At 37.8% G+C, this 16,032-nt stretch overlaps 1 protein-coding gene across 1 annotated transcript; it reads right to left on the bottom strand.

Annotated features, from left to right (window-relative positions):
- Positions 1 to 1,839: 1,839 nt before the first annotated feature.
- Positions 1,840 to 14,063, bottom strand: LOC139150301 (uncharacterized). The gene is made up of 4 exons (XM_070722592.1): positions 13,953 to 14,063; positions 12,867 to 13,071; positions 4,370 to 4,509; positions 1,840 to 3,213 (listed from the first exon to the last, which is right to left on the bottom strand). The coding sequence occupies exons 1-4, from the start codon at positions 14,008 to 14,010 to the stop codon at positions 3,077 to 3,079; spliced, it is 540 nt and encodes a 179-aa protein (XP_070578693.1). The 5' UTR covers positions 14,011 to 14,063; the 3' UTR covers positions 1,840 to 3,076.
- Positions 14,064 to 16,032: the final 1,969 nt, after the last annotated feature.

Here is a 16,032-nt window from a genome sequence, read left to right as displayed (position 1 = left end):
TTGACCCCTAGGAAGCTGGTTTTTATTCAATATGAGCGAAAAATTAACATTTCTCTCCCATTTATATGGCGCAAATTACCCATTCACCTGGAGATATTGTAAAAAGTAGCGTGGTGACACCCTTTTATTAAAAGTGTAAACTAAATGGTATTATGTCAGGAGTTTATTCGCCAAGTTTGGTCAAAATGACACCATTCAAAGCGACAGGAAGAAAGTTCGAAAATTATGTAGTGACATAATTTCGATATCGTCATTTGTAATCGATACTTAATATATGTTAAAATTTCTTCACAAACATCATGAAAACTATACATTCAATAGATATGGATCTTAAGTCTTGGTATTTATTAAAATTAACTCATTTGCTAAGCGTTTTATAATTGCTTTCTTTAGTTTAAGTAAATTATATCATTTTATTTATTTGTAACGACGCCATTTTAACGTCCGTTTCCATGGAAACAAGCACGGTGACCCCCATTTTTTATTTCATTTTTACACTTGCACAACTTCCAAGAATATTTGTGCAAAGTTTCAAGAAAATGACACCACAACTTAATTTTGACCTAATTCGTAGTACTTCACCTTAAGGCCGAGCTACACGTGGCAACGTGAGAGGCGAGTTCTTTTCAATCGTATCATTGTATAATACGACACGACGAACAACACCTGTACCAGCTAGCGTTGCCAGTTGTGTTGCTTTGTATATTGGATATCGGTCACTTTACAAAGGAAACAGCGAAAGCAACATTATGTTCTAGTGAGGGATATTCAGTACCACTTTTATAAAACTACAAACTATATGCGCCCTGTCCGCCGTTTCTTTGCCTATTTGAATGAAGGCGGCCATATTTGAGTGGGACATGTGTTTATTTCTTATCATGTAGTTCAAGCCCATTGTCGTCCCATCCTTCGGGAAGTGCATTTGTATTAAATGATTTTTAAAAAGTTACAGCTTTTAGGCCTTCAAGTTTTCGCACTGTTCTTAATGCAAGTAGTGTACAATGGCAACATGTCGTCGTGTTTTTGTCTGACTTTTGAATTGTTTGTAAATTTCGTACATTAGAAGTTGAAAACTCAGTAGCACGGTTACTAAACCCCAACCGTGCAAGCAGTAACGAACTAAATAAATCCCCGAACAGATGTTATTTGTAAAAATAGACTAGGGCACCTAACAAGACGATTTGGAACTAAAGACGTTTTAAATGTAAAAATTTTTATTCAAACATATTTTGAACAAAACTTCAATTTAAAAAGAGGCAGGCGGGATACAAGAAGGAGCATGATGCGGGCGACTCCGAATATGCAAATGCCTCTGACCCCCCCCTCCCCGGCGCCCAAGGAAAAAAAACATGGGGAGAGAGTTCCAGAAGATCCAGCTACTTGACTTTGTTTCAACTGGAAATTTTCATAGACTAACATTGTGACTTTGCAATCTGACTCACGCGAGTCGCGTTGCCTACTTTTCGATGATTTTGTTTGAAAAGTGAGACGAGATGCGACCGAGTGTGAATTCAAGTTGGAACCGTTAGCAACTGCCCTCCAGGACTTTGTAAGATAAGAAAAAATCCCCTCTCTCCTTCTTGTTTTCCTTCTCTTCCAACTCACCACGAAGACATAAAACCTACAATTTAAGCTCCTTTGAAGCCGCATAAAGCTCCTAGATAAACGAATTCTTCTCCCTCTCCGTGAGCTTTTATTTTTCGAGCAACAGAATCAAATTTCCCATGCGCTCACCCTTTCCCAACCCGCTAAATAATTCTCGACTGGTCGAGATGAATTATAGACATGCACAGCAATAAAAAATGAAAAGGGGACCATAAACGAAATGAAATTACAGCGTTAGTATCGATTTTAGATTTTATTCTGTGAGCATTTCTAGTAGTTTTAATATCCATGTAACAATATGCTCTCTAAATAAATTATCAAATAGCATTCACACCTCTGTTCCATTATTTGTGTTACACAGAGGAATCTGATCATCATCCTCATAGCTTTCTCAAGCATAAAACGACACTTGCAATGATTTTGACAGAAATATGGCGTATTTGATACTAATATGATAAAATATTCAAAACTCTGAGTAATTAAATTTGAAATACGTTGGTATTTGAATCAATATAGACATTGCGGTTTATTTTCAGCAATACTCACAACCCAAAAGAAAATACGGTGAAGTATACCAGAAAAAAATTGTAAACGTTTAAGGGTCCGATTATGTATCCCAGGGGCGCATTCTACATGGAACAGTCCATCAAAGATTTCGATAAACCGGAACGTGACAGTCGAGATTACAACAAATTAGTTCCTGGAATGCATTTCATATCAATTACATCTTCCACTCAGAATACGAAATTGCTTTGGAGACAGATAAACCAGAGACTCATTGATCTAAATGGGTTAAAATTATATAACCAACGATAACTGAAAACCACTATAACACTTTACAACTCAATAAAACCTCCATATAGTACAAAAACACTCCTAGTTTAAAAAAACTAACAAAAGAGCGAAATGATACAAATACCTTAAAAGATCAAGGATGATTATCTTGTGTGACACGAAAGGACGGAGGATTTGCGGAAATGGTATGGCTGCCTCAATGTTGCAACAGAAACCAGTCTGAGAAGAAAAGAGGTTGCAGGTTTGTTATTGTTATTCGTTTACATGAATAATCGTCAGATCGGAAGAAGTATTAGACACACGGTAGAATCCGAAATGCAAGTGGACAATGTTTCTAAAGAGAACTGCCATTGATACAAGTTTGGCTCTCAACATATTAAACATTAAAGATGAAAATGGATGGAACGTAATTTCCAATTAAAAATGTAACAAACGCAGATAAAACGTAAACTTTCATAACGTTGACATTGTTATAAAAATTACTTGTTCGATAATCAGAAATTCTGAAAATGAACAATGATAAGATTGTACCTGGAACAATATCGATCAGCAGCATTTGATTGAAAATTTTATGAGAATTATCTGTTTACGGTGTATAACATTTTGAAAAGTCATTGATAACTTGAGCGATAGCGAAATATAGTTGTCAACGGTTGCATGAGACTTGTCGGTGAGACTAGTATTTCATCTCAGTGACATGGCCGCCCTGACCAGCGTTATATGTAGCGTACGCTGGTGGCTGCTGAGTGTTGTAGTAAGCACTTGATGAGGCGTTACCCGTCTCCACCATGGCAACTGGTGCGACCTGGGCAGCTGTAAGATAGCAGATAACAATAACTTTCATGATTCTGAAATACTGTGATTGCTAAGAAAGTCAAATAAGCGTTAGTTAACACAAAATGCACAGAAATTCGCAAATATAGACCTGTTCAAGATGTAAAAGGAACAAGCTCGTATCTAGAGAAAAAATTCCTGTTCGACGTTTCACGTCAGACTTGCAATTTAAAATTACTATATAGTTGCAACAAATGACGTTAGCAATGAGTATACCACTCAATTTGGACCAGTTCACTCCACATGCACTCGCTATCACTCTTGTACATATGTTGCAAACTTGTCAAATAGCTCGCTAGGTGTAGTTTATGCTCCTCGAAAGTGAAAGACTTAAACTTTTGCTCAAACATCAATCAAGGAATCTTTCAAAGATTCTCCTTGAAAATCAAAAATCAAAATCGGGGTCAAACTGTGCAAATTTGGTACTAGAGAAACAAATTACCTAACATTTACCGATATTTAAAATTCAAAATGGCCGCCACCCCTGTGTTAACTCAATAGAGAAAAATAAAATTTTCGATTTTCGAAACAGTAATAGTTTTTCTTACACCAAGAGCTTTAAAATAAACCCCCAAAATGGTAGATCAGGAAAAAAAAGTTTGAGAGTTCAAATAATCTGTCCCCGAGGTGCATTCTAACTTAAAATCAATGTGTGACATACAAGCATTCTGAGGATAATTTTACCTGGCAAAGAGGCAGAGAGGCAGGAGATTAGTACGCAACTCTATCAACACGTCAGTGTTTTTTATGTACGAGGGAATCTATTGTAGACAGTGGCAGGGAAAGTAATTGAGTCAACCAAAGGATAAGTAGTGGTACATACGGTTGGCAATGAGCCTCCTGACATTAGTGAGAATAAGGTAGCTGTACCAAAATTTCAAATAAATAGTGTTTTCAAATTACACTATCCTATGAACTTTGAAATCCGGCAATACAACATTCTATGCCAGACAACAAATAGATGTGGAGAAAAGCATAGACAGTAAGATTGCGTTAACTGGAATTTCCGTCAAACGACAATCTATCCACACAGGGTACTGTCAGTGGTCGTACATATGCTCTCCGTTTCGTCTCGAGATAGCGACTGCCCTACCCTACGCAACGGATCATCCGGTCAATAACATGTGTCACTTACGGTAAACATGAGTAGTTGTTGTTCGACCGTTACTAGCAGCAGCACAGCAGCACACACAGATGGCAACCAGTACAACGATAAAGATGATGAAACCAATCACTCCAAACGTTATGGCCAGAATAAGTCCAAGAGCATTATCTCTGAAGAGAAAGTCGATATTGAACTAAAACATGTAATTTACAATCTACAAGATGAGTCAGAAGTGTCGTTGAGTTGAATCTCATCCTCTGGCTCATCAAATGCTTACTGTTGAATGACAAATGTTAAAATTACAAAAAAGATATATTACCTCGAGTTTGTGAAATCTGCCTGACAAATGATTAGAATGAAATGCAATAACACTTTACTGTGCACAGAGGTTTTAGAGAGGTTTTACAGTTTTAGAGAGCAGCCACTAAGGCTTCGTTCACAAGAATTGGTTAGGGATGGTGGTGTGGGGCCTGGAGGAACTGAGGGAGGATTCGAAAATTGAATTAGAGTCCAGACTGAAAAGTTATTGTTAATGATACAAATGCACAGTACACATACACATGCTGTATTGGCAAGCTGAATACCGGACAGCTCAACATACTGTAGGGAGTAGAACAAGAATATTTATAAAAACTGAACAAAAACATCGTCAAAATTTCAAAGCTAGCCTAATACAGCTACTGCGCTTCTACTACCTAGAGGTAGTGTCACTTTCACAGCATACTGGTTGAATGGATTTATTTATTTATTTTTACCAAACTTGCCTTATTACACCCAAAGTTCCGCGATAATGCGTGTATTTGATGGAGTATTTTAACAGGCCAATCATTTTTTCACCCAGAATTCAGAGAATGAAAGTCGAAATATGGGCGAATTTCATGATTTCATCAGTTCACTTGACCATTTACAGTGAAATTGGACCAAAATTCGATCTTCGATGTGTTTTCTCAGTGCTGTATTTCTGAATTAAGAATAACACGTTCAGTGCCGTATCATTCTCGGCCGACCGTATAACAAATAAATGCAAATAGAAATTACGAATTGGGTAAAATGCTAAATTGTAATTGATTTTCCCGAGTACGAAAAGTGAATTTACAGACGAAACCTCTAGTTGCACAATGTTAATAGAAAATCGAAATTAGAAATTAGAACTTTGCACCACGTGATTCAAACTGAGGGAACTTTTTATTTTTGACGGGGGTCGGTAGATAGCAGGGGATTTAGTTTTACAACACTGTTTCGGGGGCCAGACATTAAAAAGACAGTTTGGGGAGCTGCATTTTACAAAAGCTGTTTGTTTAACTATGGTAACACCAACAAAATTGAATGACACGTAATACACAACCATGAATCGATGTACATTCGATATGAGTATAACCTTAATAGTTTACAATATCTGTCATGGATGTCCATTTGATAATAACTGCAGCGGTTGTCTATATAAATACAACCGGAGCAGTTTTGCCATTCGATGAATAAAACAAGTTTTAAGACGAACGAGAACAGTAAACTGCCATATATATCTCTAGTTGTGACACTTTTTGTCTACAATTCAATCGTTTGATTCTGACGAGTTACGTAAAGTGTCAAGTTCAGGGATGTCAACTCCCTTTACGGGATAGTGACTTGACACTGAAGTGTCAAGTTCAGGGATGTCAACTCCCTTTACGGGGGTGGAGAACTGGCACTAAAGTTAGCCTCCGCAGAATCAAACGACCACTTTTACGCGGATTATACACGTTAATCATTGGCTTCTGAGGGGTCACTTTTAGTGTCAACTTTACTACTCCCTGTAGAGGGTTTTGACATCCACGAACTTGACATTCAAAGTAACTCGTCAGAATCAAACGATTAATCGTAGGCTAAAGTGTCATATCCAGAAGTGAATATACCGTTTTACTGTTCGACGTGTTAGTTTCAAAACTGTAGCTCTATTTACAGAAAGTTCGTAAACTGCCACAGTTTTACAGACAACTGCTGCAGTAATACATCCATGTACTCATTTCCTATCTTTTTCAACTACATGGTTGGTTTTACATTTCGTTCAATTTTGTTGTTATTGCTATAGTTCCACAAAAAGCTTAATAGTAGAATAAACCCCCAACAGTGTTTTGCAATGTCTAACTCCAGCCTTGTCGTAAAACTCAACCCCCTGATTTCCGCCGACACCTCTGTAAAATATCAAGGCTCCCTAAGTTGGTCACGTGGTGCCAATTTCTTATTTCTAATTTCGATTTACAATTAACATCGCAAACTAGCGGTTCTCGTCGCCTTTATTACTCGAGAAAACCAACTACAATTTAGCATTTTTACTCAATTCGTAATTCCTATTTGCATTTATTGATTCAAAATTAGGTTGGCCGCAAAAGATACCGCGCTGAACGTGTCATTCTTAATTCAGAAATAGAATGCTAACAGAGCAAATTCAAGATCGAAATTTGGTCCAATTTTAATGTAAATGGTCAAGTGAACCGATGAAATCATGAAATTTGCCCATATTTCGACTTTCATTCTCTGATTTCAGGGTGAAAAAATGGTTGGCCGAATAATGTCACGGATTAATCTTCCTGTATTGTTGATTTTGTTAAAATTTTCTAAGCAGCATCCCAGTCATACATGTCCTGTACATTTGGAAAACAAAACAAAACAACCCCCCCCCAAAAAAACAATTTCGTAGGTCACCGTGCTGAGTTTTTCACTATTTTGGCAAAGTATAGCCAGGAATACTCTGGATACTCTTTCATGATCGTCATTTTGTGTGCTCTTCAACAGGTGGCATTGACCTAGCCAGAGTCGGATGGACTCAAGTCATCTTAGATTATATCATCTGCAGTGTGTGTTCTAATTCGTCAATTGATAGTTACGTGAGATGCGTTCTTTTTTGTGCTGATCCACGTAGACGATGTCATCAGGCATTATTTGTCAATTCCGAAAAATGATGCTTGCTGAGTTCAACAACGATATTTGCGCATGCGCGAACTGGAATGTAAACAAAGATATCATCCGCGACTAAGCTTAATAACGAAACGATAGAAATTTCTCGGCTTATCCTACTTTTTTAAGAAGAATGGAATGCTCTGGTTTCCAAAAAGGACTCGAAACGAACAAAAACGACAATCAAAGATGCATTGAACGGTTTGCAGAAGTATTGCGACGCTGTCGGGAAAAACGTTTTCTTGCCGAACCACTCCAACATATTAGGCCAACATGCGACAAGTTTTGTGTAGGGTACGTTCTTGTGCATGACTACGGAAGAGATGTGTTATAAAACACATATTGACTGGCTATGGGGGTAACAGCATCCGTCTTTACCCCGAGGAACTGTGAGTCACCCCCAAAACAGAAGCCTCCCGAAGCCTTAGTCAATATGTTATTATTACCGGTATTACTGATATATCCAAAAAGTCTACTGATGCATAAAAATGAATCAAATAAAGAACATGCCTTAGAAATATGGACCTGCGAGCAGAACTGCAAAATACGTGTTTATTTTTTCTACTCGTGCATCCTTAATAAATACCATTTATGGCCATATGATAATTTAGGGGAACTTGAAAATTTTTGATCATACAAAGGGGACTTTACTTGTGAACACATCCTGAACACGTTATTAAAACTGTTTGCCGGATCTGGTTCTTTGAATGTATCAGCGTTCAAATGATGCATACCACATAGCCGTAAATTATCGAATCGCAACAGTTTATTCAGAAGAAGCATGTAACAAAATCATATATTTCCCGTAATTACCAGAAAGTCACCAAATTATCAAAATATTGTCCATCGATGAGGAATAGTAAAATGGTTTAACAGGTAATTCTGAATGCCTCCATATATCCCATAATACGACCGTTTTGTAAGTGGTACAAAAATTGACATACTTTTGCATAAGAAAAGCGACTTGTTTTCTTTTATTAAAGTTGAATTCTCAATATCGGAAAGTGGCATAGTTCAAAGTAAAAGTAAGACATGAATTGTGTTAAGTTTGGGTGTCGCAGGTGGATTTTAATACTGAAGAAGTTCACATAAACAGGCCGAATACGAGGTCTCCTCTTTGCTACGAAGTCAGACTTTAGAATAAAACGTCGAAGCAACATGTCGGTCGGTATTCCGTATGTAAATTTTACGGCTTTTTTAAAGTATTAGCATTTACCATGATAATTTTCACTGTTAAGCACAAGGGATAAGGAAGTTGCGGTTTGGGGGCATATCGAGAATGGACTTCACAATCAATAAACAGTAATTTCATGTAATTAAACAGCTAAGAGATCACAATATACTTAACAACACAGTTTTTTTTAAAGGAATATGTCTCATCAAAGATGACAAGGAACCCCCTCATACTATTTATTTTAATCTTGGGTTAACAAATTACTTTAAATTCAATAAATCTTTTGCAAAAAAGTGGCTTTCAGTAAAACGCTGTGTTACGTGCAATGCCACCTTAAAAGAGACAGTGAATGCATTAGGGAAAATAAAAGTATAGACTTCGAGTATACCAACCAGGCATTCACCGGTGTATCTCAGAGTTGAAAAGCTGTATGCGCCTATCGTGCAAAGAATGGCGGCAAGGGTCAGAACAGTCCGACTCCTTTCATTCAAAGAGACAAAGCGAGGCGTCCACGCGACTGTGGGCCGACATCGATATTCAGCCGTCTCCACTTTGAATCTTACATATACAATATTCTTTCATCTACAATTTCAGACGTATTTCATACCGTTGCTCCTATCGGGGTTAGCTTTCTACAGCGATTTTAGGCTATGCGACGGCAAAGCTGCGTCATTCTGAAGCATTGCCTTTTCACCGTCCCCTTTCTGCGATACGCATAATTCATTGTAACGATATAATACGTGTTTGGACATACGTGATCCAAGGACACGTGCACCTTCACGTTGTATGTAACACTTCTCTTTTAAATCAAGCAACTGATTCTACAAACATGATATATACTTATCTGAGTACTATTAAAACGGTAAACAATCGGGTGGTTCGAATTAACATATCATGCCGGAAAATGCCGAGAGAGTTTGACCGGTTAAGAAGGGCTTGACTACGCAGTTTCTGCGTTGTGAAGCTTCATTACGTATTCATGGTGACCCCTGGCCAGCTGTCAATAACTTTGGGGGCTTTTGTCTTTTGGCCTGCTTTGCATATGCGTCGTTGGACACGACCTGCCAATCACCCAGGTAGTCAATTAAACTATTAATTGACTGTTTACCGACCCAATTAACACTATCCAGCATATCAGTCATATTTTAATCGCGTGGCCCGGGTGGGCACAACGTAGGAACGCGTGTATTTCTGTGTGTACGTTTCACTTGTGGTGTTGTTTGTACCATCGTGTTGTGTCCTTGTTTCACCTACAGCATTACCTTCAAGGTGACAGGCTTACTATTAATGTTCAGTATCATTGCACCGAGTTCTGCCCACGGTGAAAACCACCTGTTTTGCCTACTAAATACTGCCCGTCGCTGCCCGTCCTGAATGTAGCCTATCTATAGCTACAGTAATCACATAAATCATTTATCAGTTTGATATATACTCCTAAATTGTAAGTTTGATCAAAATCGAGACCACATTCAAGGGCTATGCAGACTGTCCATGTAAGCACACACAGTGACAAGAAGGCGGCAAACACCTACTCACCAAGCACATCGAATCGGCGAAAAGAAGCATAAAAAGCTAGGCTTATCGCCAAAACAAACGCGCCAAGCGCTAACAAAAACCCATACCAAGCGGCCCTTTTCAGGGCCACCAAATACTCCAAAAAGGGAACTACCAAAAAATACGATAAGATGACATAGAACACACAACACTTAAAAGAAATAACAAAAATCGTACACATAACAAACAACTGAAACACAATATTAAATACAAAATAAACAATCACAGTAACGTAACAGAAAACATGGCCGTGGAAATAAATCAGCTATTTCCAAAGAAAAGCCGACAACAACATAAAATTCAACAACAACCTATCATCGCTCAACTATGAAACTCCGAAAAATAGTACTAGGCAAAAGCCTTAAAATTCATTCGGACACCAACAAAACCAAACAGAATAAAACCACCTCAGGATTTCAACAAATAAAGTCGTATAATGTGACTACGCTACATCGTGAGACACAAACAATCGCAACAACACCAATTCAAAGAAAAGTCAAATTGGACTCCACGAACAACAAAAAAAAAAAACTTGAAAGCTATCTGAAGCTTCTAAACTCGCACTTCTAGAGATACCCTTTCAAACAAGGAAACAAAACATGTCGCGTGCCAAAAGAATCGCGATAAACTAGCTTGCAAACATTGGACAAATTTTGGGAAATAACCCTTCGACAAGGGTCGGTTTTCGTTATTGTCAACACAAACGATTACGTACTCGAATGCGAAAGGCAATTACGTAACACTCAGTATTATACACAACAAGCCAGAACAAACAGTAAACAAAGTAAATGAACTATTAATTAAAATGTACGAGAACAAGCACATCAACCAGGATACTTGTAAGTATCTTGATCCAATAAACATAAAATCCGTACCCCGCAGTGGTACTTATTGCCTAAAAATTCACAAACCTCCGCAAAAATCTAAAAGACACACCAGTCAAAACAAAATTTACCGAAGTAGAGAAATATAGAACAAACAAACCGAACCACCAAACGGACTCACAACGTGACCAAAATTAATATACTTGCCTCGCTAATCGGAAAGCAAGACCACTAAAATGCATTAAAATAAATTTTCACAAACACAAACTAAGGAAAGAATCTACACTGCGACTGATGAGAAACCACACTCGGGTTTCGAAACGCAAGCGTCAAAGGGCGACTCTATCAACTTTTGTAACAACATAGGTCCGGCTGCGTCTCGCCATAAGCTTTCCCCACACAAACAAAACATTACCGTACACACTAATCCAAACTTCTCTACAAATATCCAAGCGAAACAAACATTTCATTAACACAAACAATCGGATAAGAATGTAGGAACACATTTTCGAAACGAATCAAACACAAACTCGACACAAAAACATTTAGGATAGTTAGGTGGGGAGCCTGTTTCACATTTTTTACATCTCGCTATACTGTCTATGATTCTAAAAATAAAGTCATCTGCCACTTTTTCTGTATACGCGGTTTGGCAAAACTCATCTCTTCAATCGAAAGTCGGGCGATTTCATGGTTCTTTGGGGCACTTAAGTGTACGTCGAGCTTAAGGAATATAGTTACATTCGCGATGTTTTATTCGAAAATTATTTATTCCTTCAAGGGCAAATGCACATAATTTATGCTGTTGGAAATACTGGCCGCTCATAAACAAGACAATAAACTCAATATATGTGCATTTTACTTATATTGTCAAAAGTACCACCGACACCCACAAAAAACCAAATGGTTCAGTCCAGGTATTTGCAACTCTGCCATCCGACTGGTCAACAGGAAATCAACCATAGGTGTCTTTTGGCACGCGTATACGCCAGTCACCTTGGCGACGGTAATCTGCACCACTTATCACCATCGGGAAGGTACTCCTCCCCATCTACCACTGGTGATCCCACCCTCAAGGCACTGCGTCATTCGACCAAGCATTGTTATTGTAATTTCCTGCATAAAATTAACAGCGAGGTCAACCGGTCAAACTCTCTCGGCATTTTCTCTCATGCTTACGGCAACCTGTGTTCAGGAGCTGCAAATCCTAATGATAAATTCCTCTAAAAAGTGCACGCTTCCTTCAACACATCCCATGAAATGAAACAAGGAACATTTCCCTCCTATCTATCTTATCTACAGACACGTTTGGGGACACAAAAATATTTTTCCGTTGATCTTGGTCTCATCAGAAATTCAGCCATGACAGTTTGATATTGTCTACTCCAAGAAATACTATAAAAATTAATTTTCCTTATAGGAGATGAATAACATCATTAACTTTCATTTCAATTTACACATTAGTGGCCAAATATTTCGAATATAGTAAAGATTGAAGATTGATGTTTTTGCGCCCTCTACCGAAGAGATCGTGACATGAAACGTATAAAGCATCGTCTCGCATGATTCTACCCCACTTCAATATACGAGAAACACATCACGTTGAGCAAAAAAGGACAATGAACACAAAATATAGATCTTCTTTAATCGTATCCATAACATTACACATAAATTGAACATCTTTGGCCCCTTCGATTCGCCTTTTCATTCACAAATTTCTGTCAGAATTTAACACAAAAGCGACAAGCGTGATGTCATCAGTGTTTGACGGTGCGCAGCAGTTTTGGAACACTGCCAGGTGGATTGTTTTGTTGGCGAGAGGGAAATGGAATACGACCAAAGCGAGCAAGAACTTCTGGTACAGGGTGTTGCTCGCATATGAACTTGAAGCGGTCCTTTTCCCTATAATGTACAGTCTGTAATTGTCGGGGCATCGTAGGTTTAGGAGCTTACAAATCGAAGCTTCTCAATTTTGGATGAAGTATGCTCAGGAGTGACGTGAAAATAACAGCTGAAATATTTTATTTTAAAAAGTACTCACTCTATATCTTCATTATACGAATAGCTATCATCATCGTCGTCGTCATCGTCGTCGCCATCATCATCATCATCGCCATCGAAGGAATTTATCAACCAAGTACTCCAGTCACAACAATAAGAGTACCAACTGCTACCGCAGCAGTAACGTTCGTAGGACGAGTCCAAAAACCCTGGGCAATCCCAATCACTAGTACAACCATGTGACTCTGAACACAGTACAGGAAATAAACATTGATTACAAATACTCATTTCAGGTCCTGTACAAAAAGGTTAAAACAATTCAAGCAATACGTACACACATTTATGCGAAAAATACTACAGAAGACATACATTAGATATTACAGACACAAGCGAGAATCTCCAGAAAGAATATTGACAAAGAGAGACAGAGATGGTGACAGTCGTACATAACTGTCACACTGCAGTTGTACACAGACACAAGAATATACGGGTCCACTGTATAGTCTCAAGTTTTATCTAATGAATTTGCAAACTTGCCATTAGTTACTGAAGTATACTTTTTCATCTTATTTGCTAACACATTGCCACGATCCCAGCGAATTATTTCAAGGGTCAAAATCAGATAACATTTCATTTGATATTCATGTATTTCTTAGTTTTGAGCACCTAATCAGGAATGTTTAGGGAATAATGGACATACTGGTTCGGATGTGAACAATGAGCCTAAGTATTTTATGACAGGTCTTCTGACAGCGCTTTCCTAAACCGTAACCCTAATGACCCCGAGGAGAAATAAGGCTACACATTGCGTGTGTCCGTAACTACAGCCCTTACACGAGAAGTTTTGTCTGAAAATTCGAAAAAGTTAAGTTCATGGCTTGCTATGCACTGTGTGCTATTTTGCAACCGACTTTTGATGTCCAGTGTCCCAACACACGAAAACGTTATACATGATATGGCGTTAACAATTTTGAAAACTCACTTGGGAACTTGTGCCCAAGCCTCGACAAAGTGAAAGTCAACTCGAAAAGTTGTGAGAAAAATCGCGTAGTAATAGAGTACGTCAGATTTTGGTGACAGGTATTACGAAAACTGTAATAGAATCTTTAAAAAGATTTTGTCATACCTGCAGACAGAAATAAAATCGACACCGCCAGAAAACAGAGCTTAAAAATGGCGTCCATGTTGCCAAGGTATGTCTTTCTCTTATACTGTAATGTCAGATGGTCAAATGACCGAGGTCAATCACACACGTGACCAGCATGTCTGACGATTCGTTCCACGCATTCTGATGCTATTAGGCAATATAATCTAACGAATTTTATTTGATTACGGCAGACCTTACATTTAGATCAGAGGTTTTGGGCCAATTGCAGTTCCGATTGCTTTGACAAAATTATAATTATTATAATAATTATAACTATTATTTTTTTTAGGGAAGATCAACAACACATACAATTCAAACATTTAGACCACGCAGTGGAGTGATGACGCAGGCGAATTTCAAATCGCGGTCTGATCATGAACAGTTGATCCACTTCTGTGTATACGTCATTGTTATACAATGTGTTTGAATTTGTGTAACAGGTGTGTAAATTCCACAATCAACGGTAATTTACCTGTTGAAAAGCTTCCGTGAACGAAACTCACTGCCCGAGTTCATTTCAAGACACGCTGTTTCACTTTTGTCCAAGATATAGATAAACACAGGAAACAGACTAACACTAAGTAAAGATGGATCAGGGGCAGCCAACCTGCTGATTTTAAACCAGAGATATTTTATATGAAAAGTACTATTCTACGATACTTTAAACAATATTTAATTTAAGAACCCTTACCAGCCGCTTAATTTTGCCGGTCGCTCCACAGAGGTTGGTCAACATCGGAAAGTTTTAGTACCATTCCTATGTTTCGCGATGTTGACCAACCCGTAAAATCCCTGATAAGTCCACGGATTAGCATAATTAGTTGTGTTGACTAATTAATTACAGCATGTGTGTATGAAAGATATATATCCTTGTAATGGAGTGTAAAATAAATAAAGAGTCACAGAGGCTAGGTTACGTTATATAAACCATTTATTTTATTTATTCCGATCATTCAGAGCATGAAGAAAGAAGAGAAAATGATAGAGAAAACAGTGTGAAAAACTCAGAACTTATTGGGTCGCCTGTGGTCGCTCCAGATCAATTGCGGACACACGTGGTAATAAAAAAGATATATTGACCGCAGAAAAATGAACTAAACTTCAATATTAGCTATCGATTTAAGACTTTATTCTGTTCTCACTTTCAGCGCTTTTAACATCCACGTGCTTTGCTCTAACATCCACGTGCTTTGCTCTATCTATCTAAATTATCAAATTATATTACAATTAATACCCCTTAACATGTTTGCATTTAAAGAGAAATCTGTATACATATACATAGCGAAGGTAGATCTATGCATAAACATTACAGCTTACATCATGCAACACTCAATAATAAAACGCAGCTTCCTATAAAATATAGGCAGAATAGGGAATGATTTACCAAGGAATATATGACGATGGGGATGGAGAGTTTCCCTACAATTTTTCATTTTGGGGAACATTTTTCGTTTTGTACGTGACAACATCAATGCACCATCAACATTTGGTCGCAACTGTGATGTATGAATAATTTGAACTGATATGTGTCAGCATAAATCATTTACATTGTAGTCACTAGAATACTGTTAATACTTTTCATTTGATCACGACTAAAATCAATGGTTATATTTATCTTCGATTGGCATCTGTTTCAATTCATAATTCAAGCCAACGACGACAACCATAGCGACAAAAACTGTTGTTCTACGGCCGTCTGTGTCTTTTACCTTCTGATGCAACCTGCTCTTCGGACCACATTGACTCGGAGACAGATACTTGACAATATTTTTTTCGTCATCGTGATTGAATGTTGACGAACTCAAAAACTGAGTTTCGTAAAATACCGTAATTCCTCTTCTTTGAGCCACGCCATAATTAGTGACATTGGAATGCATGGTAATTTAATTGTCGAAAGGGAATTTCGACGAAATCAGAAACATGCTTTAACCATCATCTATCAAAGATTTTTTGACGATCACTGTTGATCAACAACACTGTTTAGATTGCAACAAATTATTTTTGGAAAATGTATACGCTTCAAGTTAAACTTAACTATCAACTCAAATTCGAAATAGCT

This window comes from Ptychodera flava, chromosome 14 (assembly GCF_041260155.1).
Source record: "Ptychodera flava strain L36383 chromosome 14, AS_Pfla_20210202, whole genome shotgun sequence".
Taxonomy (NCBI): Eukaryota; Metazoa; Hemichordata; class Enteropneusta; family Ptychoderidae; genus Ptychodera; species Ptychodera flava.
Note: the sequence above shows the minus strand (reverse complement) of the source record. Positions and strands in the feature narration are given on the sequence as shown.